The sequence below is a fragment of the Tachyglossus aculeatus genome, chromosome 26, assembly GCF_015852505.1.
Source record: "Tachyglossus aculeatus isolate mTacAcu1 chromosome 26, mTacAcu1.pri, whole genome shotgun sequence".
Classification (NCBI taxonomy): domain Eukaryota; kingdom Metazoa; phylum Chordata; class Mammalia; order Monotremata; family Tachyglossidae; genus Tachyglossus; species Tachyglossus aculeatus.
In genome coordinates, this window is record NC_052091.1 from 1,277,585 (window position 1) to 1,302,057 (window position 24,473).

At 58.7% G+C, this 24,473-nt stretch overlaps 2 protein-coding genes across 4 annotated transcripts; one reads left to right on the forward strand and one right to left on the reverse strand.

The window, feature by feature from the left end:
- Positions 1-974: 974 nt before the first annotated feature.
- On the reverse strand, positions 975-15,203 carry STRN4 (striatin 4). 2 transcript variants are annotated; one of them, XM_038766831.1, is made up of 18 exons: positions 14,774-15,203; positions 10,370-10,473; positions 9,699-9,778; positions 9,501-9,576; positions 9,227-9,403; positions 8,958-9,114; positions 8,295-8,445; positions 7,766-7,879; positions 7,514-7,629; positions 7,220-7,395; positions 7,081-7,128; positions 4,403-4,524; positions 4,024-4,191; positions 2,941-3,079; positions 2,884-2,885; positions 2,695-2,793; positions 2,490-2,576; positions 975-2,363 (listed from the first exon to the last, which is right to left on the reverse strand). In XM_038766831.1, the coding sequence occupies exons 1-18, from the start codon at positions 15,032-15,034 to the stop codon at positions 2,194-2,196; spliced, it is 2,247 nt and encodes a 748-aa protein (XP_038622759.1). In that variant the 5' UTR covers positions 15,035-15,203; the 3' UTR covers positions 975-2,193. The 2 variants fall into 2 exon arrangements, with proteins under 2 accessions (XP_038622759.1, XP_038622758.1); XM_038766830.1 differs by lacking the exons at positions 975-2,363; positions 2,884-2,885 and having other exon boundaries at positions 2,938-3,079; positions 14,774-15,202.
- Positions 14,663-24,291, forward strand: LOC119945700 (fukutin related protein). Of its 2 annotated transcripts, none has more exons than XM_038766841.1 (3): positions 14,663-14,686; positions 17,912-17,974; positions 22,531-24,291. In XM_038766841.1, the coding sequence occupies exon 3, from the start codon at positions 22,564-22,566 to the stop codon at positions 24,073-24,075; it is 1,512 nt and encodes a 503-aa protein (XP_038622769.1). In that variant the 5' UTR covers positions 14,663-14,686; positions 17,912-17,974; positions 22,531-22,563; the 3' UTR covers positions 24,076-24,291. The 2 variants fall into 2 exon arrangements, with proteins under 2 accessions (XP_038622769.1, XP_038622768.1); XM_038766840.1 differs by lacking the exon at positions 14,663-14,686 and adding an exon at positions 15,738-15,810.
- Positions 24,292-24,473: the final 182 nt, after the last annotated feature.

Sequence of the window (24,473 nt, forward strand, 5' to 3'; positions counted from 1 at the left end):
GTTTCATTCTCCCGAACGCTTAGTACAGTGCATTGGCCACGGTGGGTGTTCACCAAATAGCGTTGCTGCTACTGCTTCTGTAGCGGCAGGGGAAGGGGGGCTGGCCGCTGGAGCCATATCCGGGCGGGGAAGGAAGTCAGAGGCACAGCCTAAACCGCCACCTGGGGGGAGGGGCACCCGGCCAGGGCCCAGGTGTCTGCACATGCATGCTTAGCATGTCTGGTTAGCATGCAAGCCCAAATGTCCAACAACATGCCTGGGGCCCCATTATTGCAATGTACACCTGGGTACCGTGTGTATTGCACGTGTGCCTCGCTTGCCGGGAAGGTTGCAGGTGCCTGGTGCATCTGACCCCAGGTGACTGTCCGGTCGGACACGGGCAGGGGGAGACCAGCTCACCTTCCTGGCAGGCGTTGGTGCTGACCCCACCCCTTCGGTGTTGGGGAGCGGACCCACCCCCCTCCAAAAGCAGCCCAGCCCATTGGCTGCTCGAGGCATTTGTCAGCCCCAGGCTGGCTGCAAAGGCTGTAGGGTGGGGACAGGTGCTTCCGTTTGTGGGGGCAGCTGGGTGGGGGGAGCATAGAAGGAGGGTGGGGAAGAGTTTGGAGGCCGTGGCTGGGATGGCAAACATATGTGGGGGGGGGGGGGGAGAGGGGGGAGAACGAAATGGGAACAGCTCCACCTAAATCCTGACCCAAGGGGCCCTGGCCAACTGCAGCAACAGACCCCCTTCCTGGATCCCAACAGGGCGGGCAGCGAATCAGGGCCCGGCCCCTCCCCCATTATAGCTGAGGCACAGAGAGGCCCGGGGACAGGCCCTTGCTGTGGCAGGGGACATGCTCCATTGCCCCCACTTCCTCCCTGCCTCCCACCCACCTCCCCCACCCCACGGCCCTGGGTGCCGGTCCCCCCATCCCACCCCCATGCCTCGCCTGGCCCCAGAGTCCGTGCCAGCGCAAGCTTTATTCCAAAGGTTTTTATTGAGACAGTTTTCACAGACAGCCCAGTCGGGGGTATAGAAACAGGTGAAGTGAAAGTCAAATAAATATCCACGAGGCGCAATGGTGGACGGGGAGGACGGGCCGGGTGGGAGGAGGGGCCGGGGCTGGACGGCAACTATCACACAGTGATAACGGGGAGGAGGGGGAGGGGGCCCCCCCAGCGGCAGGCTGGCCAGGCCCACCTCCATTTAAAATCCCAGTTATTTATATACAATGTACAGGGGGAGGGGAGTTTGAGGACTGAGGGACCCCCTCCCTCCGCCCCCACACCCCGGTGTGGGGCTGGAGCCTGGACTGGACCAGCAGGTCCCTACAGGCCCGGTAGTGTCAGAGGCCAGAGGGAGGGGTGGGGTGGGGGGACAGAGGATGGAAGGAGGTGGCCAGAAAGGCTGGCTGGGGTGGGGCAACAATGTAGCCCCTCCAGTCGGGCAGTTAGTGCTGTTGTGGCCTACAGGGCCTAGTTTGGAGGAGTGGGGGTCTGGGGGAGCACCAGGACCCGGGGAGGTGGGGGCGAGGGGAGAAGCAGCTATCCTACTCCCTGCCTCGCCTCCATGCCAACACCCTGGTAGTGTAACTGGGCGCCTCCTGCCCCAGAGTTATTGCTGCAGGTGTGTGGGGCTGGGGATTAGGGGACGGGAGCAAGGGGGGAAGCACCGCAGGACAAACCCCCCTCTCTCCTGTGTGCCCGCCCCCATGGCTGGGGGAGGGGCCTTGAGACCTGGCTGGGACGGAAGGAGGAGGGGAGGGGGATGAGGGCAGTGGGACCCAGCCCAGGCCTCCTCACGTCATGGAAAAAAAAAAATTGTGGCTGCTGCGGAAGCCCCCTCCCCCTAGTTTGCTCCGGGGACCATAAAACAGCAGCTCACACAACGCCAGACACCCCCTCTGCCTGGGCCGCTGGCAACGGCAGGGAGGGATGAAAGTCGGCCAACTGGGGAAAGGGGTGGGGGGATTCCTGAGCTGCCCAAGCCCCACCCCAGCCCCCCAGAGGCCCGGGAACGGGGCTGAGCCGGTCCCCACGGACGCCGGCACGGCCTAACTGCTCCCTGCTTGGAGGCCGTGTGGAGACCCCCCGGCGGCAAATGCCAGCGGATTTGGGGGCCGGGGGTGGGGGGGAAGCTTCAGTGTCCGCCCCAGACTCTGCCCGAGCCACTGACCTGCAAGGGGGGGTGGGGGGAGCGGCGTGGAGGTGTCATACGAAGACCTTGGCCAAGGCGTCGGCCCCGGCGCTGGCGATGAGGGCCTTGCCCGGGTGGCAGGCCACGGCGTGGATGGCCTCCTCGTGCTTCTTGCGGTGGGCCGTGATCTCCTGTACACACGTGCGCTTCTGCAGGCTCCACAGCCGCAGCGAGCAGTCGTGGCCTGGGGGGTGGGCGGGCACAGTGAGGAAGGGGTGCATGGGGAGGCGGGACTTGGGGGTAGGGGGGGCACCAGACATACATGGCTGCACACACACACTTTCTCTCTCTCTCTCTTGCTCTCACTTACTGCCTGACATGAGGAAGACACCATTAGGATCAGCGGCAAGGCAGGTGACGGCATCCAGATGGGCGACCATGGAGTGGATGCACTGCCCTGCAGGGGAAGAGATGCAGCGTGAGCTCCACGGAACCCAACCCTGCCCACCGGTGTGGCCCGGGCGGCACCACGGCCCAGGGCGCCCCTGTTCCACCCTTCCGTCCATCCAGCCTACCTGTCCGGTTGTCCAGGAAGCGGATGCCCCGGTCATCGTGGGCGGTGATGGTGACGGCCTGGCTCGGGTGGCTCACCACGTGGTTGATGTGAGTTGGGCCTGGAAGGTGGGGGGAAGGCACCATCGCTCAGCTTGACCCTTTCACCCAGGAGGTCTGGGCCTAACTGGCTCCCTTGCCCCAAGCACCACCCCTACCCTAGGTCCTTCCCCCCCCACCAACACGCCCCCTTCCCGACCCCTTACCACTGCCCCCCCCGAGACTCCATGGTGAGGATGGCACGGGCAGTCTCGAGGTCATACAGAACTGTGTCGCCTGAGCCGTACGTGGCCACAGCATGGGCCGGCTCAGTGCTGGCGAAGGCCACTGAGGTGGGGGTCCCGTTTTCTGGGGGTGGATTAGGGTCTGCGTTAGGGCCAGGGCCTGATGTGAAATGATGTGGGGGAAAAGGGAAAGGGGGAAGAAAGGGAAAGAGGGGGAGGAAAGGGAAAGAGGGGGAGGGAAAAGGACAGGGAGCGGGAAAGAGGGAGGAAAGTGAAAAGGAGAGGAAGGGGAAAGAGGCAGAAGAAAAAGGGGGCAAAAGGCGAGGAAGAGGAAGTGGAAAAAGAAAAGGAGGGAGAATGGAAGGAAAAGGAGGGAAAAGGGGAGGAAACAGGAGTAAAAGGAGAGGAAAAAAGGGGAAAGGGGAGAAGAGAAAAAAGGGAAAGGGGAGATAAAGAGGAAAAAAAGGGAGAGGAAAGGGGGGAAGCAGGAGAGGGGGAAAGGGGGGGAAGGAGAAGAGGGGGAAAGGAGGAGGGGGGAAAGGAGGAGGGGAGAGGGGGAAGGAGGAGAGGGGGGAAAGAAGGAGAGGGGGGAAAGGAGGAGGGGGGAAGGAGGAGTGGGGGGAAAGGAGGAGGGGGGGAAAGGAGGAGGGGGGAAGGAGGAGAGAGGGGGAAGGAGGAGGGGGGAAGGAGGAAAGGATGAGGGGGGAAGGAGAGGGAAAGGAGGAGGGGGAAAGGGGGGAGAAAGGGAGGAGAGAGGGAGAAAGGGAGGAGAGGGGGGAAAGGGAGGAGAGGGGGAAAGGAGAAGAGGGGGGAAAGGGGGAAAGGGAGGAGAGAGGGGGAAAAGGAGGAGAGAGGGGGGGAAATGAGGAGGGGAGAGGGGGAAGGAAGGAGAGAGAGGGGGAAAAGGAGGAGAGAGGGGGAAAAGGAGGAGAGAGGGGGGGAAGGAGGAGAGAGAGGGGGAAAGGAGGAGAGAGAGGGGGGAAAGAGGAGAGGGAAAAAGAAGGGCCCACCACCCAGCACCCTTGTGCCATAGCTCCCCCGAGGTTCCTGTGTGTGTTGGGCACTCACCCCTGGTGGTGTTGAAGGTGCACAGGCAGGCGGGGCTGCCGCTGGGGTCCCACACACGGACGGTGCCGTCGGCCGAGCAGGAGACCAGGCGGTGGGTGGTGGGGCTGAAGGCCAGGCCCCACACGGCATCCCCGTGGCCCTCCAGGACCCGGCTCAGCACCCCGGGCTCTGCCCCCAAGACCATCACCCCCATCAGAGGCTGCGGACCCCCGCCCCAGGACAGCGTTCCCCACGAGGCCGGGGAGCCTCACGCCCCGCCCCACCTCCCAGCGCCCCCGGCCCCTCCGGGAAGCCCAACTCCACCCCCGCTCACACAGCGACGACGTGCTCTGCCCGGGCGGCCGCGGCGGAGGGGAGGAGGGGGCAGGCCCGGACGCACCGTAGCCGTCGTAGGGATCCATGTTCAGGTCGGGGATTCGCCAGCAGCGGATGTGGGCGTCCGCCCCGGCGCTGTAGCAGGACTCGCTGTTGCTGCCCACGGCCAATGCCAGCACCGGACCCCTGGGCACAGTGGAAGACTAGCCGTCTCAGGGCCCGGGCTCCTCCTCTGTCCACCCTCCCCCTCCTCCCGACCTCTCCAGCCTCAACCTCCCCCTCTCTGGAGTCTCATATTTCCTCTTGCCTTCAGGACATCTCTATTTGGCTGTCATCAATGGTATTTATGGAGCGCTTCACACTTAACTTGAGAAGCAGCATGGGCTAGTGGCAAGAGCACAGGGCTTGGGTGTCAGAGGATGTGAGTTCTAATCCCGGCTCTGCCACTTGTGCTGCGTGACCTTGGGCAAACCACTTTACTTCTCTGTGCCTCAGTTATCTCATCTGTAAAATGGGGATTAAGACTGTGAGCCCCACGTGGGACAACCTGATGACCTTGTATCTACCCCAGTGCTTGGCACATATTAAGCGCTTAACAAATGCCATGATTGTTATGATTATTATTACGTGGTGGAGCCGGGTTTAGAACCCATGACCTACTGACTCCTACGCCCGGGCTCTATCCACTATGCCACACTGCTTCCCAGCATTGTAGACAGCACCACCATACCATCTCCCAATCCCGTAACCTTGGTATTACCGTCTATTCATCTCTCATTCATCAATGCCTGTCAGTTCTACCTTCACCCTATCGCTAAAATCTACCTTTTCCTCTCCATCCCAACTGCTACCACACTGATCCAAGCACTTATCCTAATCCCACCTTGCTAACTACATCAGCCTCTTCGTTGACCTTCCTGCTTCCTGTCTCTCCCCACTTCAGTCCATACTCCTCTCTGCTGCCTGGATCATTTTCCTAAAAGCACGTTCGGGCTGTATTTCCCCACTCAAGAACGTCCAGTGGTTGCCCATCCGCCTCAGGAACAGGAACTCATTCATTCGATCGTATTTATTGAGCGCTGTGTACAGAGCACTGTACTAAGCGCTTGGGAAGTACAAGTTGGCAACACATAGAGACGGTCCCTACCCAACAAGGGGCTCACAGTCTAGAAGAACTCCTCACCATTGGTTTTAGAGCCCTCAAATCACTTTGCCCCCTCCTACGTCACCTTGCTGATTCCCTACCACAACCCAGCCCGCACGCTTTTTTCCTCTAATGCCAAACTACTCACTGTACCTCGACCTTTTCTATCTTGTCACCAACCTCTTGCCCTTCCCTCCCTCTTCATTTCTGACAGACTGCCACTTTCCCCATCTTCAAAGTGCTATCCAAATCATATTTCCTCCAAGAGGCCTTCCCTGAATGACCTCTCAGCTTCCGACTCCCAAGCCCGTGCTCTACTCACTATGCCATGCTGCTTCCCATCATGTAGACAGCACCACCATCTCAATCCCGTCACCCTATCCTCTCTCCCTTCTGCGTCACTAAGCACATGGGTTTATAGTGAAGCAGTGTGGCCCTGTGGAAAGAGCATGGCCCTGGGAGTCAAGAGGACGTGGGTTCTAATCCTGGCTTTGCCACTTGTCTGCTGTGTTACCTTGGGCAAGTCACTTCCTTCTCTGGGCCTCAGTTACCTCAACTGTAAAATGGGGATTAAGACTGCGAGCCCCACATGGGACCCGGACCCTGTCCTACCCGACTTCCTTGTATCTACCCTAGTGCATGGCATATAGTAAGTGCTTGACACAGTGCTTGGCACATAGTAAGTGCTTAACCAACACCACAGTTATTATTATCACTACTACCACTTAGGCACTTTCATACTCACTCTACCCCAGCCCGACAGCACTACTATCCGCTGTTGGGTAGGGACCGTATCTATGCGTTCCCAACTTGTACTTCCCAAGCGCTTAGTACAGTGCTCTGCACACAGTAAGCGCTCAATAAATACGATTGAATGAATGAATATGTGAGAAGCAGCATGGCTCAGTGGAAGGAGCCCGGGCTTTGGAGTCAGCGGTCATGGGTTCAAATTCCGGGTCTGCCAATTGTCAGCTGTGTGACTTTGGGCGAGTCACTTAACTTCTCTGTGCCGCAGTTACTTCAACTGTAAAATGGGGAGTAAGACTGTGAGCCCCATGTGGGACAACCTGATCACCTCGTAACCGCCCCAGCGCTTAGAACAGTGCTTTGCACATAGTAAGTGCTTAATAAATGCCATTATTAATATCCAGAACCTCATACTCTGCCACTTCCACTACCTGTAATTTATTTTTAAGTCTAGCTCCTCCACTAGAACGTAAGCTCCCTGGTGGGAGGGATCGTGACTGCCAACTCCATGGTGTCGTATTCTCCCAAGCACTTAGGACATTGCTCTGCATGCAGTATGTACTCAATAAATACCACTGATTGATTTATCCACCCCACGTAGCACGAACCGAGCATCCCCTGTGAACCCAGTGCTGGACTGAGCGTTTTGCAGGCGCCAAGAGTCAGTAGCCAAGGTGCCTGCCCTCAATGAACTGAAAACAGGAAGCGGAATGACAGGGGCATGGACGTGGGTCAGTGCTTCAGTATTCGGGAACGCAAGACCATGCGCACAAGGGTCACGAACGCCCAGGAGTGTAGGGGAGGTGGCGGAGAGAGGTGGGGAAGGGGGAGAGGGGCGGAGGCTCACCCACCTGTGTGCACGGAAGGCATGAATTGGCTCCACATCCACAGCAGCGTTTCTGTGGGAGTGAAGGGAGGGGAATGGGGTGGTTGAGAGCGCTCCTGCGGAACTCAGCCCCAGTGCCCAGCCCCCCGGCCCGCCCAGCTCACTTCTTGGCGGCCCCGGTCTTCTGCAGATTCCAGAGCTTAAGGGTGCCGTCCTCAGACGCAGTTAACAAGGCCGCCTCGCGGTGGTGGAAGGCCAGGGCCCGGACGCCGTCGTAGTGAGAGCGCAGCGTGAACTTGGGGTTCCACGTCTTTTTCAGGGCGTCTCTGCTGTCTGACAACTTGGGGGGCGTGGAGGGGGGAGCACAGGGTCGCATTACTTACCACCGGCCGGCAGCCCCCACCCCCGAGCCTGCCCTGTCCCAGATCCCACAGCCCCCCAGAGCGGGCAGCACTCACGTCACAGCTGAGGTCATTGTCGTTGGTGACGGTGAGGTCCGCTAGGTCCCCGAGACTCACTTCCCCTCCCCCAATCGTGTCCAAGATGAAGACGTCGGAAGAAAAGCCAAGGGAGCCTGCGGGGGCGGAGGGGATGACAAGGTAGGGGGTGGGGGAAAAGGGAAGAAGTGAAGGGTTGCAACTGAGGAAAGGGGTAAAGGAGAGGGAAAGGGGGGGCTGGGGACAAAGGGGGAGGACAACCGCGTCTCTCACCGTCGTGTGCCCGCGGTTGGGGTGTGCCGGGAGGTGCCCCATGGGCCGGAGGGGGCAGCCCGTCTACGTCCCGCAGCTCCGCCAACATCCCTTGGAGCTTGACCCGGCGACTCTCTGAGGCCAGAGGGTGGAGGGTCACCAATCCTGCCCCGCCCGGAGCCCCTCACTCTCGCGAGAAGCCGGGAAGGGACTGGGAATGGGCAGATGACACACGCACGGCGCCCCACCCCCCGGCCCCAGCCATGCCCACCCCACCCTACCCGGGCCAGACCTCAGGTGGGTCTGACTTTCCTCTCTGCCAGGCGCAATCCGAGGCACTGGACAGACCCACCACCCCCCCGGCTAGCTGACTCCGACCAGGAAACGCATCCGGCCGGCAGCTTCCCTCCGGCCGACCGGCCGGGGCCGAGGATGTGGGGGGGAACTGGCCGCAGGAAGCAGCTGCGGGCAGAGCTGAGAGGAAAAGGGAGCGCCCCTCCCCTCCCCTCCCCAATCCCCCCGCCCACTCCCCCACCTCATCTCCACTCACCTAGCTCGTCCCCATCCCCCGCATGCCGGGCATCCCCCACGCTTTCCGCCTCGTCCCCGGAGCCCAGGAAGTCAAACTCATTGATGGCATCTTCGGAGTCCTCGTCCTCATCCTCGTCCTCCAGCTCGGGCGCCAGGGGCTTAGGCCCGAGCTGTGGGGTGGGAGGGACGTTGAGGGGCTGGAAGGCTCGGTGTGTCCCTCTCCCCAAAATACACACACATACCCCTCTGCCCTACAGCCCTTGTATATATTTGTACTTATTTATTACTCTATTTATTTTACTTGTACATACTTACTAGTCTATTTTATTAATGATATGCATATAGCTACAACTCTACTTATTCTGATGGTTTTGACACCCATCTACATGTTTTGTTTTGTTGTCTGCCTCCCCCTTCTAGACCGTGAGCCCGTTGTTAGGTAGGGACCGTCTCTCCATGTTGCCGACTTGTACTTCCCAAGCGCTTAGTACAGTGCTCTGCACACAGTAGGCACTCAATAAATACGATTGAATGAATGAAAAAAAAAAACATACACGGGCATGTGCACGACAGAACCCAACCTGCGGGGCTGGGCTCAGAGGTAGGAAAGTCCCACCCAGCCCTGGGTGGGATGGGTGAGTGACTGGGAGAGGGGGAGACACACCCCTTGCCGGGGACCTGCCTTGACACGTTGCTTCTTGTGCTGGCGCTGGGGCTCCGTGGGCGGACCATCGGGGTCCTCATCCTCATCGCTGTCCTCATCCTCGCAGTTCTGCAGGAACGGGACCTTCTCCAGCCCCGCGCCGCCGGGCTGCGTCGTGGCCTCCTGACCAGCATTCCTGCCGTGCCCGGGAGAGGGGTGAAGCCAGGTCAGGGGGACGGGGGCTGCGATGGGGGGAGGAGCCAGGTGTTCCAACCCCACGGCCCCCGCCTTGGTCCCCTCGCCCTCACCTCTGGATCTGCTCTTCGATCTGCCTGACCAGCAGGGACTCTCCCCCGGATGAGGGGCCGTCAATGGACGTCAGGCCTGCCCCATTCAGCTCCCCAGCCCCGCGGCCCAGCAGGGCCCGCACGCGCCGGGACCGCATGTCCAGGATGGTGTCCGTATAGCCCACCTCCTCCAGGTACCTGGCCGGGCCGGGGCGAGACGGGGGGAGTTTCAGGGGCTGTGGGGGGGCTCGGCCCGCGCCCCTCCGACCCCCGCCCGCCAGGCCCCGACACTCACTGGCGGAGGAGCTGCCTTCCCTCCTTCCACGCCAGCTGGCTGCCGTCCGGGGCGTCCGAGGAGCCTAAGAGGGCACCTGGCGAGGAGGCAGGGAGGCAAGCCGATGGATGGTAGCACGCTGGCACTAGGCTGCGTCCTGACCACCACCCTACCCACGGCAACACCCGTCCTGGGTCTGCCCCGCTGCATGAGGGTTACCTTGCTCCGCCGGGTCCGCCGCCGCCTTCTTCTCTCCCTGTTGCGGCTCTGTCCCAAACTTCAGCTTGTGATACTTGGTCCTGGAAGGTCAGGGAGGCGGCCATGGGCTGGCAGGGGCCAGTGGGACCAGAGGGTGATGGGCAAACATGCTCCCACCCTCCGTCCCAGCCCGGGGACTCCCAGCAGCTTTTGGGGAGGGGGCCAGGGCAGGACGCCTGACTGTTTAGACCCAAGCAAGATTGGGAAACTCCAGACCCTCACAAGCTGCACCCCCGACTCCGTGCCGCCCATCCCGATCCCAGCAGAGGGAGATGGACGGGCAGGCGCTGGTTAGCTCCATCGGCCCACCCTGACAGCCCTGCCCTACCGTTTAACCCCGATCCCTCTGGCTGCAACAGCCCACGACCCTCACCCATCACAGACTCGTGGGCCAACTGATCTCCCCACCTGACCAGGTCAGTAACCACACTCATTGAGCGATTACTGTGTGAGGAACACCGTACTGAGTACTTGGGAGAGTACGCTATAACAATAAACACACATTCCCTGCCCACAATGAACTTCCAGTCTAGAGGTCCAATGACTCCTGCGGCATTGTGGGGAGGGGACACACAGGGAGGCTACGGTGGTCAATTTGGCTAGCAGGGCCCTGAGCCGGCCCCTGCCCTCACCTCTCCTGCTTCAGTGCAAACTCCAGCATCTTGATCCGTCGCACCAAGTCTGTCTTGAGGTTCTCCTGCCCCTTCCGCTCTCCCTGCAGGAAGGCCACCTGCGCCTGGAGGAGGGGGTGAGGAGGTGGGGACGGTGGTCAGGAGACACTAACATATCCGGGAACTCTCCACCCCAATACCGATAGCGGAGAAGCAGTACGGCCTAGTGGATAAAGCTTGGGCCCGGGAGTCAGAAGGCCCTGGGTTCTAATCCCGGCCCCGTCCCTTGTCTGCATGACCTTGGACAACTCACTTCACTTCTCTGGGCCTCAGTTCCCTCATCTGTAAAATGGGGATTAAGACCACGAGCCCCATGTGGGACAGGGACTGTGTCCAACCTGATTTGCTTGTATCCACTTCAGTGATCGGTAAGATGCCCGGCACAAAGTAAGCACTTAACAAATACCAGAATTATTGTTGTTACTTCAAACCCTCCCTCTCTGCTGAAGTCGGCTGTAGCATCTACCGCCCTCGCTAGACTGAAAACACCTCGAGGGCGGGGACAGTGCTTACAGAAGCAGCGTGGCTTAGTGGAAAGAGCCCAGGCTTGGGAGTCAGAGGTCGTGGGTTCTAATCCCGGATCTGCCACTTGCAGCTCTGTGACTTTGAGCAAGTCACTTAACTTCTCTGTGCCTCAGTTACCTCATCTGTAAAATGGGGATTAAGTCTGTGAGCGCCACATGGGACAACCTGATTACCCTGTATCCACCCCAGTGCTTAGAACAGTGTTTGGCATAGAGTAAGTGCTTAACAGATACCACTATTATTATTTCGGGCTCTACCAGACTCCCCCCAACCCCTAGTTTAGTGCACAGCACACAGCAGGCTCCTGACTGATGCCTTCGATTGTCAGATTGATCGGTAGCATGGCGTGGACGCATACTGCCACAGTTGGATCCACGAGAGGGTCCGGTTCCAGCCAGGGAAATCCTTCCAGGGACAGCGGGGGTTTGACAACAGACCCAAGCACGCGGGTGGCAAGCCCGACTGGCCCACCTCGCAATGCGGCCCCTAACCAACTCTCTCGGCCAGGAACTATCAATCATAGAGGAGAACCAAAGGCTATAAGCGATGCCCCCACCCCCACCCCAAGTCAGCCCTCTGGCCCTGGCCCACGCTCCTCTGAGCACCGCATGGCTATTAACGCTGTGCTGGCTGCCCTCCTCCCAGAAACCCTCCTGGATAAGGGAAGCAGCGTGACTTATTGGATTGAGCACCAGCCTGGGAGTCAGAGAGGACCTGGGTCCTAATCCTGCTTCCACCCTGTCTGCTGTGTGACTTGGGCAAGTCACTTCACTTATCTGGGCCTCAGTTCCCTCATCTGTAAAAATGGGAATTAAGAGTGTGAGCCCCATGTGGGACAGGGACCATGTCCAAGGCGATTAACTGGAATCTACTCCAATGCTTAGAACAGCTCTGTGCTTGGCACAGGGTAAATGCCTTAACTAGTACTGTAATTATTATTATAATACCCACCCTCCTGCTTAAGGAAGGACCATTAAACAACCCAAACTCTCCCAACAGTGACCTTGGATACATGATCCCACGGCCCCGACTCTCCCCCAGAAACCAGGTTGGACCACCCCACACTCCTAACTCTCCCCCAGTAACCCAGCACGGCTCATCCAACATCCCTGACTCTCTTCTCTCCATCCCTAATCCGTCCCCCGCAACCCCGTGATCCAGCACAGACCATCTGACATCCCTGACTCTCCCGATTAACCCGGCATGGCCCATCCAACCCCCGATTCTCCACTCTCCATCCCGGATTTCCCCCCAGCAACCCAGCACAGACCATCTAACAACCCCGATTCACCCCCAGTAAGCCAGCACAGACTATCCACACCCCTGACTCTCTCCTCCTCTTTCTTCTTCATCCCTGACTCTCCGCTAGTAACCCAGCTTGGACCAACCAACACCCCTGATTCTCCTCTTCCTTCTTCACCCCAGACATTCCCCCAGTAACCCACCCCTGACTCTCCCCTCCTCTTCCTTCTCCATTCCTAGCTCCCAGTGACCCAACACGGACCATCCGGCACCCGTTACTTTTCCCTCCTCTTCCTTCTCCATTTCCGACTCTCCCCCAGTAACCCACCACAGATCATCTAACACCGCTGATTCTCCCCTCTTCTTTCTAAATCCCTAACTCTCACCCAGTAGCCCAGTTTGGCCCATTCAACACCCCTGACTCTCCCCTCCCTTTCCCTCTCCATCCCTGACCCTCACCCAGTGGCCAGAGACCATTCAACACCCCTGACTCTCCCCTCCTCGTCCCTCTCCATCCCTGATCCTCACCCAGTGACCAAGCATAGACCATCTGACACCCCTGACTCTCCTCAGGTAACCCAGCACCCCTGATCCTACCATCTTCCCTCTCCATCCCTGACCCAGTGACCAAGCACAGATCATCTGACATCTCTGGCTCTCCCGGCTCGGTCCCTGCTCCAGCACGGACCACTCGCCCTTAGACCCGTCCAAACCCGCTGGGACCTATCTCCAGCAGCACAGCTCCCTGTGAGGACGGACTCCCCGACTTCATGCGTCGCTCTTTCTTCTGCCACTTTCCAGCTCCCGGGTCAGGGGATGTGCCCCACGCCCTGAGGGAGGGGAGCAATTCTGTGTCCGCCCCCTCCTTCTCCCCAGCGCTGACCCCATGAACACCCTCCACAGTGCTGGGAAGAAGCCTGAGTCCAGTTGGCCACGGAAAGAGGCAGCATGGCTCAGTGGCAAGAGCTAGGGCTTGGGAGTCAGAGGACATGGGCTCTAATCTCAGCTCTGCCACTTGTCCGCTGTGTGACCTTGGGCAAGCCACTTCACTTCTCTGTGCCTCAGTTCACCTGTCAAATGGGGATTAAGACTGTGAGCCTCACGTGGGACAACCTAACGACCTTGCGTCTACCCCAGCGGTTAGTACAGTGCTTGGCGAATAGTATAAGAGCTTGGGCTTGGGAGCCAGAGATCGTGGGTTCTAATCCCGACTCCGTCACTCATCAGCTGTGTGACCTTGGGCAAGCCACTTCACTTCTCTGTGCCTCAGTTCATCTGTCAAATGGGGACTAAGACTGTGAGCCCCACGTGTGACAACCTAATGGCCTTGTGTCTACCCCAGCGCTTAGTACAGTGCTCGGCGCATAGTATAAGAGCTTGGGCTTGGGAGCCAGAGATCATGGGTTCTATTCCCAACTCCGTCACTCGTCAGCTGTGCGACCTTGGGCAAGTCACTTGACTTCTCTGTGCCTCAGCTCCCTCCTCTGTAAAACGGGCATTACGACTGTGAGCCCCACGTGGGACAACCTAACGACCTTGCGCCTACCCCAGCGCTTGGTACAGTGCTCGGTGCATAGTATAAAAGCTTGGGCTCGGGAGCCAGAGATCGTGGGTTCTAATCCCGCTCCGCCACTCGTCAGCTGTGCGACCTCGGGCAAGTCACTTGACTTCTCTGTGCCCCGGCTCCCTCCTCTGTAAAACGGGCATTAAGACTGTGAGCCCCACGTGGGACAACCTAATGACCTTGCGTTTACCCCAGCGCTTGGTACAGTGCTTGGTGCATAGTATAAAAGCTTGGGCTCGGGAGCCAGAGATCGTGGGTTCTAATCCCGACTCCGCCACTCGTCAGCGGTGCGACTTCGGGCAAGCTACTTGACTTCTCTGTGCCTCGGCTCCCTCCTCTATAAAAAGGGCATTAAGACTGTGAGCCCCACGTGGGACAACCTAACGACCTTGCGTTTACCCCAGCGCTTGGCGCATAGTATAAGGGCTCGGGAGCCAAAGCCCGTGGGTTCTAATCCCGACTCCGCCACTCGCCAGCTGTGCGACCTCGGGCAAGCCACCTGACTTCTCTGTGCCTCGGCCCCCTCCTCTGTAAAACGGGCATTAAGACTGTGAGCCCCACGTGGGACAATCCGACTACCCTGAATCCCCCCGTGGCGCTTAAAGCAGTGCTTTGCACCTGGTAAGCGCTTACCACGTAACATGATCATTATTAGACCGTGAGCCCACTGTTGGGTAGGGCCTGTCTACGTTGCCAATCTGTACTTTCCAAGCGCTTAGTCCAGTGCTCTGCACATAGTAACCGCTCAATAAATACGATTGATGATGATGATGGTGACAATCACCATTATTATTATTATGATTGCACGCCCCCTCCCCCCCGGGCCCGACCTATCTGCGGGGCCCCTGCGTGGTGGGGGCAGAGAGGGGCGGCCCCCTCCCCCCGGGGGCGGCGGCGGCCATTGCTCTCCAAGATGGCGGCGGGAGGGCGGGCGAAGGCAGGAGCGGGTGAGGGGCCTCTCCGCGGCGGCGGCGGCACCGGAGGAACCGGGGGTGACGAGGGAACGGCCGGCCGGGGGGCGGGGGCCGGCTCACCTGCAGCTCCGCCCGCTCGGCCTCCCAGCGGGATTTCTCGGCCTCGAAGCGGGCCCACTCGTGCTGGATGAAGTGCAGGATGCCGGGCAGGCTGAGCGGCTCGGGGCCGGCGGGGGCCGGGGGCCCGGGGGGGCCCGGGGGGCCCGGGGGGCCGAGGGACGGGCCCGACGCGCCTCTCCCCGACGACGACGACGACGGGGGCGGCAGCGGGCGGAAGGCGGCGGCGGCGGCGGCGGCGGCTGCCCCTCGTTCCTCCATCATGCTGCTGCTGCTGCTGCTGCTGCTGCTACCGCTGTTGCCGCCGCCTTTGCTGCCAAATCGGGAGGCCCGGGAAGGCGGTGTCGGTGATGATGGCGGTGGCGGTGGCGGGGGGGCCGCGCAGGCGCACTGCCGCCCGGGGAGCCTTCCTGCCACATAGCGAGGCCGGCCCTCGGAAATGGCCGGCCTCCTTCTCTCCCTCCAGCCCTCCCTCCCTCCCTACCTCTCTCCCTCCATCCCTCTCTCCCTCCATCCCTCCCTCCCTCCCTACCTCTCTCCCTCCATCCCTCCCTCCCTCCCTACCTCTCTCCCTCCATCCCTCTCTCCCTCCATCCCTCCCTCCCTCCCTACCTCTCTCCCTCCATCCCTCCCTCCCTCCCTACCTCTCTCCCTCCATCCTTCCCTCCCTCCCTCCCTCTCTCCCTCCCTCCCTCCCTCCCTCTCTCCCTCCCTCCCTCCCTCCATCCCTCCATCCCTCCCTACCTCTCTCCCTCCATCCCTCCCTCCCTCCCTCCCTCTCTCCCTCCATCCCTCCCTCCCTACCTCTCTCCCTCCATCCCTCCCTCCCTACCTCTCTCCCTCCATCCCTCCCTCCCTACCTCTCTCCCTCCCTCCCTCCCCCGGGGGGCTCCGAGGACCCCCCGACCCCACCCAGCCCGCGACGCGCGCGCAGGCCTCCCCCCCATCACCAGGCCCCGTTGCTATGGAAACCGACGCGGGCTTCCCTCCCCCGCCGCTTGCGGCCCCCGGGGAGGAGCGACGCCGCCGGCGTTGCTACGGTAACGCCGTCCGTCTTCCTCCTCATCGATCGTATTTATTAATGATGATAATGATGGTGGCATTTATTAAGCGCTTACTCTTAAGGGGGGCAGCGTGGCTCAGTGGAGAAGAGCACGGGCTTTGGAGTCAGAGGTCATCATCATCATCAATCGTATTTATTGAGCGCTTACTATGTGCAGAGCACTGTACTAAGCGCTTGGGAAGTACAAATTGGCAACGTAGAGAGACCGTCCCTACCCAACAGCGGTCATGGGTTCGAATCCCGGCTCCGCCACATGTCTGCTGTGTGACCTCGGGCAAGTCACTTCACTTCTCTGAGCCTCGGGTCCCTCATCCGTAAAATGGGGATTAAGACTGTGAGCCCCACGTGGGACAACTTGATCACCTTGTATCCACCCCCAGCGCTTAGAACAGTGCTCTGCACATAGTAAGGGCTTAACAAATGCCATCATTATTATTATTACTCTGTGCAAAGCACTGTTCTGAGCGCTGGGGAGGTTACAAGGTGATCAGGTTGTCCCTCGTGGGGCTCACCGATTTAATCCCCGTTTACTATGTGCAAAGCACTGTTCTAAGCGCCGGGGAGGTTACAGGGTGATCAGGTTGTCCCTCGGGGGGCTCGCCGATTTAATCCCCATTTTCCAGATGAGGGAACTGAGGCCCGGAGAAGTGAAGTGACTTGCCCAAAGTCACCCAGCTGACAATTGGCGGAGCCGGGATTTGAACCCATGACCTCTGACTCCAAAGCCCCGCGCTCTTTCCTACTGAGCCACGCTGCTTCTCGTGGCTCGGTATTGATTGAGCGCTTACTGTGTGCAGAGCACTGGGCTAAGCGCTTGGGAAGTACAAATTGGCAACATAGAGAGACGGTCCCGACCCAACGGTGGGCTCACAGTCTCACACCCCTTCTCCCCACCGAAGGCGGTAGTACAGGTTGGAAGGGGGCGAGATGGAGAGGTTGCCATAGTAACGCTTACCGCGACATCCCCCCCCTCCTTTTGGTGGGGGGGCGCACGGTGTTTCCCTGATGATGCCTGGAAACGGGCGAAAGCCCCCTATAAGGGGGCCGCCGAAATCTCCATCCTCTCCCCAGGGTCCGGGGTCATTCATCAATCGTATTTATTGAGCGCTTACTATGTGCAGAGCACTGTACTAAGCGCTTATAAATTTTTTTTTAATAATGATGGTATTTGTTAAGCGCTTACTATGTGCAAAGCACTGTTTTAAGCGCTGGGGAGGTTACAAGGTGATCAAGTTGTCCCACGGGGAGCTCACAGTTTTAATCCCCATTTTACAGATGGGGTAACTGAGGCACAGAGAAGTTAAGTGACTTGCCCAAAGTCACATAGCTGACAGTTGGCAGAGCTGGGATTTGAACCCATGACCTCTGACTCCAAAGCCCATGCTCTTTCCACTGAGCCACGCTGCTTCATCATCATCATCATCAATCGTAGTTATTGAGCGCTTACTGGGTGCAGAGCACTGTACAAGAACAAGAATGGTTTGAAAAGAAGAAAAAGAAGATTCAATCGTATTTATTGAGCGCTTACTGTGTGCAGAGTAAGAACACTGTGTGTGTTCTCCCCCTTTTAGACTGTGAGCCCACTGTTGGGTAGGGACTGTCTCTATATGTTGCCAACTGGTACTTCCCCAAGCGCTTAGTACAGTGCTCTGCACACAGTAAGTGCTCAATAAGTACGATTGATTGATTGCAGAGCACTGTACTTGTACTTCCCAAGCGCTTAGTACAGTGCTCTGCACACAGTAAGCACTCAATAAATATGATTGATTGATTGATTGATTGCAGAGCACTGTACTTGTACTTCCCAAGCGCTTAGTACAGTGCTCTGCACACAGTAAGCGCTCAATAAATATGATTGATTGATTGGGAAGTACAAGCAGGCAACCTTTAGCCTGCGTGCTCATGTGCTCGTGGGTCGGGGGTCCTGCCCCTCGCACCAGGGTTCGGCCCTTTTGGAGTGGGAGGGGGCATCAGGGTCTGTGGGAAACGGGTCTGGGGTCCGGATGGTCGGGGGAGGGCTTTGACTCAAGCAGTGGGCACCGGACCCGCGGGTAACAATATGGACTTGTGTCTCCCAGGGCGGCACAGGTGAGAGGAGCTGACGGGCCCTGAGGAAGGAACTTCTCGTCGGCTGTCGGGAGGTAAGGTGTTTCCACCGTGCCAGCCCCGCGGGCCAAGGGCAGGTCCGTCCTGCCCTCTCACTGCTGGACTGCCGGCTGCCGGACAGGGCTGGACCAAGCCCGGTCCCCTCGCTGACCCTTGGGTATCCGGCAGATGACAGTTCCCAAGACTGGAATCCAGAGAGGAGGAAAAGGAGGGCAGAAGGAAGGAAGGGAGGTAGAAACTGCAGCAGGAAGCCTGGACCTGCCGGTGGCTCAATAATAATACTATCTGTTCAGCGCTGACTATGTGTCAAGCACCATTCTAAACGCGGGGGTAGATACGAGCTCAAGAGGTTGGACGCAGTCCCCGTTCAACGTAGGGCTCACAGTCTTAATTCCCCTTTTACAGATGAGGTAACTGAGGCACAGAAAAGTTAAGTGAGGTAGGGAGGTAGAAACTGCAGCAGGAAGCCTGGACCTGCCGGTGGCTCAATAATAATACTATCTGTTAAGCGCTGACTATGTGTCACGCCCTGTTCTAAACGCGGGGGTAGATACGGGCTCAAGAGGTTGGACGCAGTCCCCGTTCAACATAGGGCTCACAGTTTTAATTCCCGTTTTACAGATGAGGTAACTGAGGCACAGAAAAGTTAAATGAGGTAGGGAGGTAGAAGGGAGGTAGAAACTGCAGCAGGAAGCCTGGACCTGCTGGTGGCTCAATAATAATACTATCTGTTCAGCGCTTACTATGTGTCAAGCACTGTTCTAAACGCGGGGGTAGATACGAGCTCAAGAGGTTGGATGCAGTCCTCGTTCAACATAGGGCTCACAGTCTTAATTCCCATTTTACAGATGAGGTAACTGAGGCACAGAAAAGTTAAGTGAGGTAGGGAGGTAGAAGGGAGGTAGAAACTGCAGCAGGAAGCCTGGACCTGCCGGTGGCTCAATAATAATACTATCTGTTAAGCGCTGACTATGTGTCAAGCACTGTTCTAAACGCGGGGGTAGATACGAGCTCAAGAGGTTGGACGCAGTCCCCGTTCAACATAGGGCTCACAGTCTTAATTCCCATTTTACAGATGAGGTAACTGAGGCACAGAAAAGTTAAGTGAGGTAGGGAGGTAGAAGGGAGGTAGAAACTGCAGCAGGAAGCCTGGACCTGCTGGTGGCTCAATAATAATACTATCTGTTCAGCGCTTACTATGTGTCAAGCACTGTTCTAAACGCGGGGGTAGATACGGGCTCAAGAGGTTGGACGCAGTCCCCGTTCAACATAGGGCTCACAGTCTTAATTCCCATTTTACAGATGAGGTAACTGAGGCACAGAAAAGTTAAGTGAGGTAGGGAGGTAGAAGGGAGGTAGAAACTGCAGCAGGAAGCCTGGACCTGCTGGTGGCTCAATAATAATACTATCTGTTCAGCGCTTACTATGTGTCAAGCACTGTTCTAAACGCGGGGGTAGATACGAGCTCAAGAGGTTGGATGCAGTCCTCGTTCAACATAGGGCTCACAGTCTTAATTCCCATTTTACAGATGAGGTAACTGAGGCACAGAAAAGTTAAGTGAGGTAGGGAGGTAGAAGGGAGGTAGAAACTGCAGCAGGAAGCCTGGACCTGCTGGTGGCTCAATAATAATACTATCTGTTCAGCGCTTACTATGTGTCAAGCACTGTTCTAAACGCGGGGGGTAGATACGAGCTCAAGAGGTTGGATGCAGTCCTCGTTCAACATAGGGCTCACAGTCTTAATTCCCATTTTACAGATGAGGTAACTGAGGCACAGAAAAGTTAAGTGAGGTAGGGAGGTAGAAGGGAGGTAGAAACTGCAGCAGGAAGCCTGGACCTGCTGGTGGCTCAATAATAATACTATCTGTTCAGCGCTGACTATGTGTCAAGCACTGTTCTAAACGCGGGGGTAGATACGAGCTCAAGAGGTTGGATGCAGTCCTCGTTCAACATAGGGCTCACAGTCTTAATTCCCATTTTACAGATGAGGTAACTGAGGCACAGAAAAGTTAAGTGAGGTAGGGAGGTAGAAACTGCAGCAGGAAGCCTGGACCTGCCGGTGGCTCAATAATAATACTATCTGTTAAGCGCTGACTATGTGTCACGCCCTGTTCTAAACGCGGGGGTAGATACGGGCTCAAGAGGTTGGACGCAGTCCCCGTTCAACATAGGGCTCACAGTTTTAATTCCCGTTTTACAGATGAGGTAACTGAGGCACAGAAAAGTTAAATGAGGTAGGGAGATAGAAGGGAGGTAGAAACTGCAGCAGGAAGCCTGGACCTGCTGGTGGCTCAATAATAATACTATCTGTTCAGCGCTTACTATGTGTCAAGCACTGTTCTAAACGCGGGGGTAGATACGAGCTCAAGAGGTTGGACGCAGTCCTCGTTCAACATAGGGCTCACAGTCTTAATTCCCATTTTACAGATGAGGTAACTGAGGCACAGAAAAGTTAAGTGAGGTAGGGAGGTAGAAGGGAGGTAGAAACTGTAGCGGGAAGCCTGGACCTGCCGGTGGCTCAATAATAATACTACCTGTTAAGCGCTTACTATGTGTCAAGCACTGTTCTAAACGCGGGGGTAGATACGAGCTCAAGAGGTTGGACGCAGTCCTCGTTCAACATAGGGCTCACAGTTTTAATTCCCATTTTACAGATGAGGTAACTGAGGCACAGAAAAGTTAAGTGACCTGCCCAAGGTTACACAACAGGCAAGGAGTAGTGCTGGTTTAGAACTAAAGTCCTGCTTGGGGCTCACAATCTTAGTAGGAGGAAGTAGAGTTTAAACTCTATTTTACAAATGAGAAAACTGAGGCTTTGTATAATTAGGGCCTGGGGGAGAGAGCACAAGTAAAGCGACTTGTTTTCTTTGTTTTATGGTACTTGTTTAAGCGCTATGTGTCAAATGCTGTTCTAAACACTGGGTTAGGTACATGTCAGGTCAGATTACAGTCCCTCTCCCACATGGGACTCACAGTCTGAAGTGGGAGGGAAAACAGGTATTGAATCCCCATTTTACAGTTGAGGAAACTGAAGCACAGAGAAGTTGTGACTTACCCAAGATCACACAACAGGCCTGTGGTGGAGCACTTTCAGGTGCAGAGTGTGGCCTTGGTAGTCAGAAAGACCTGGGTTCTAATCCCAGCTCTGCCACTTGTCTGCTGTGTGCCCTCGGGTAAGTCACTTCACTTCTCTGTACCTCAGTTCCCTCATCTGTAAAATGGGGATTAAGACTGTGAGGCCTCCACTGGGACGGGGACTGTGTCCAACCCGATTAGCTTGTATCTACGAGCAGTTAGTACAGTGCCCGGAAAATAGTAAGCGCTTAACAAATACCAAGTCTGGGCAAGGGACTCTGCAGTGGAGCAGGGGCCGGGCCCGCCATGGCCACCAAATGGCACCATCCGCCCTGGAGAGGCCCATCCCGGACCACTTCTCTGTGCCTCAGTTCCCTCACCTGTGTAAAATGGAGATGAAGACTGTGAGCCCCACGTGGGGCAATCTGATCACCTTGTATCCCCGCAGCGCTTAGAACAGTGCCTGGCACATAGTAAGCGCTACGGTGGCACATTATTATGGTGGGGGAGGCGGGAGAGCCGAAGTCCGGCCCCTGGTGCGACCGAGACCTGGCTCTGGGCCCAGTCCGAGCACAGCTGTCCATCCTCACCCGCCCGGGGAACATCCAGGGCCACAGACAGGCTTCTTCTGCAGAGGGAGATGGGTTGGACCCAAGGGAGAAAGGTCCCCACCAGCGTGGACGCGGAACCAAACGAGGGAAGCCAGCAACATGGCCTAGTGGAGAGACAGGGCCCGGAAGTCAGAAGGAACTGGGCTCTAGTCCCGGCTTCGCCGCTTGTCTGCCGTGTGACCCTGGGCAAGTCATTTAACTTTTCTGTGCCTCGGTTACCTCATCTGTAAATCAATCAATGGTATTTAGTGAGTGCTTATTATGTGCAGAGCACCGTACTTGGGAGAGCGCCACAGAATTAGTAGACAGGCTCCCTGCTCATAATAAACTGGGATGAAGACTTCGAGCCCCATTTGGGACATGGACTGTGTCCAACCTGGTTAGCTTTGTTCTACCCCAGCGCTTAGAACAGTGCCTGGCACATAGTAAGTGCTTAACGAATATCATTAAGGAAAAGGAGAAGCGGGGGCTTGAGGGGGAGCACACTTGAGCCATGGATTGCAGTCTTTTGACTGGGCCGAGGGTCTGCTTGGAGGCAGGGGACTGGACATAAGGGCGGTCCGAGGGCCCCCACTTCAGCTGTCGGGTTCCAGGCTAATAATAATTACGGTACTTGTTAAGCACTTACTGTGTTAAGCACTTACTATGTGCCAGGCACCATTCTAAACGCTGGGGTTGATGCAAGTGAATCAGGTTGGACATAGTCCCTGTCCCAAGTGGGACTCACAGTCTTCACCCCATTTTACAAATGAGGGAACTGAGACCCAGAGAAGTGAAGTGAAGCCGGGCTTAGAACGCAGGTCCTTCCAATTCCCGGGTCCGCGCTCTTATCCCCTAAGCCGCACAGACTCTGGTCCGGCCACCGCACCCCTCGCTGACGCCCCCCTTTCCCCTTCCTCTGGTAGGAGGCCCCCAGTCCCCTCCCCCGGGCCGGGACCATGCGGCTGTCCTGCTGCCAGACGGTGCTTGCGGCCGCCATCCTCCTGAACCTGCTGGTCCTGCTGTACGTGTCGTGGCTGCAGCAGCAGCAGCAGCAGCGCAGCAAGCGGCCCCCGGGTCCCCCCCACCGTGGCGGCCCCTCGCGCCCCTCAGCCGAGGGCCCCGCCGTGACCGTGCTCATCCGCGAGTTTGAGGACTTTGACAACGCCGTGGCCGAGACGGCGGCCTCCTTCCTGCACCACGACCCGGCCCAGCCCGTGCTGGTGGTGGCCGACGCCCCTCCCTACCCGCCGCTGGCCCTGCCGGCAGGGCCCGGCGTGCATCTCCTGCTGCTGGACCCCACCCTGGACGGCCCGGCCGTGCGTCCTGAGACCCACGTGGCCACCCCCTTCGTGGCGCTGGTGCCCGACGGCGTCCGGTCCGATGCCCCGCGCCAGCTGGCCCGGATGGCGGCGGCGCTGGAGGGCGAGGGTGAGGACGGGGCCCGGCTAGTGGCCGCCCCAGTGGGCCCGCCCCCGCGCTGCCTGGCCCTGAACGTCAGCGTGCGCGAGTGGACGGCCCGCTACGGCCCGGCGCCCGCCCCGCCGCTGTGCGCCGCCCTGGACGGCGCTCCTGCCGTCGTGCTGCTCCGCGCCCGAGACCTCTTCGCCCTGGCGGCCCCACTCGCCCGGCCCCTGGGCTCCAGCCTCTTCCTGCAGACAGCGGCCCGCGGCTGGGCCGTGCGGCTGCTGGACCTGCCCTTCGCCCCTGCCCGGCGGCCGCCCCTAGCCTCGGCCCACGCCCGCTGGAAGGCCGAGCGGCTGGGCCGGGCGCGGCGGGAGCGGCTGCTGCGGGAGCTGGGCGTCAAGCGGGTGGACTGGGATGACGGGCGGCGCGAGTGGTTCGGCTGCTCCAAGGAGACGCCGCGCTGCTTCGGCACCGTGCTTGACGACACGCCCGACTACCTCTACCGGGGCCGCTGGACGCCGCCCTGCTGCCTGCGGGCGCTGCGCGAGACGGCCCGCCACGTGGCCAACGTGCTCGAGGCCGCCGGGGTTCGCTACTGGCTGGAGGGCGGCAGCCTGCTGGGCGCCGCCCGCCTCGGGGACATCATCCCCTGGGACTATGACGTGGACCTGGGCATCTATCTGGAGGACGTGGCCGGCTGCGAGCTGCTCCGTGGGGCCGAGGCAGGCTCCGTGGTGGACGAGCGCGGCTTCGTCTGGGAGAAGGCCGTCGAGGGCGACTTCTTCCGCGTGCAGTACAGCGAGCACAACCACCTGCACGTCGACCTGTGGCCCTTCTACCCCCGGGACGGGGTCATGACCAAGGACACGTGGCTGGGCCACCGGCAGGACGTCGAGTTCCCCGAGCACTTCCTGCGGCCGCTCGTGCCGCTGCGCTTCGCCGGCTTCGTGGCCCGCGCCCCCAACAACTACCGCCACTTCCTGGAGCTCAAGTTCGGCGAGGGAGCCATCGAGAAGCCCGAGTACCCCAACCCGGCCCGACGGAGGCTCGGGGGGGAGGCCTGAACCACTCCCACCCCGCCGGCGGGATGAGACCGAGCCGTCAGCTGGACCGGAGACCCCGGGCCCACCCCAATAAAGAACTGACTGTCACTTTGCTGCTTTCCGTCCAGTCCCTGCCTCGGTCTGCGGGGCGTGGGCCCTCCGGGACGCGGAGCAGGGGTGGTCCAAACCTTGCTCCTGCGTTTCCCCATGCTACCAGCAGAGGGCGCCCGTCTCCAATCAATCGGTATTTATTGAGCGCTTACCGTGTGCAGAGCACTGTACTAAGCGCTTGGGAAGTACAAGTTGGCAACATATAGAGACGGCCCCTGGGCTGACAGTCTAGAAGGACTCCAGCTCTAATGATAATAATTAGGGTACTTGGCGGCCCATCCGCCAAGCTAGCTCTCTTCCTCCCTTCA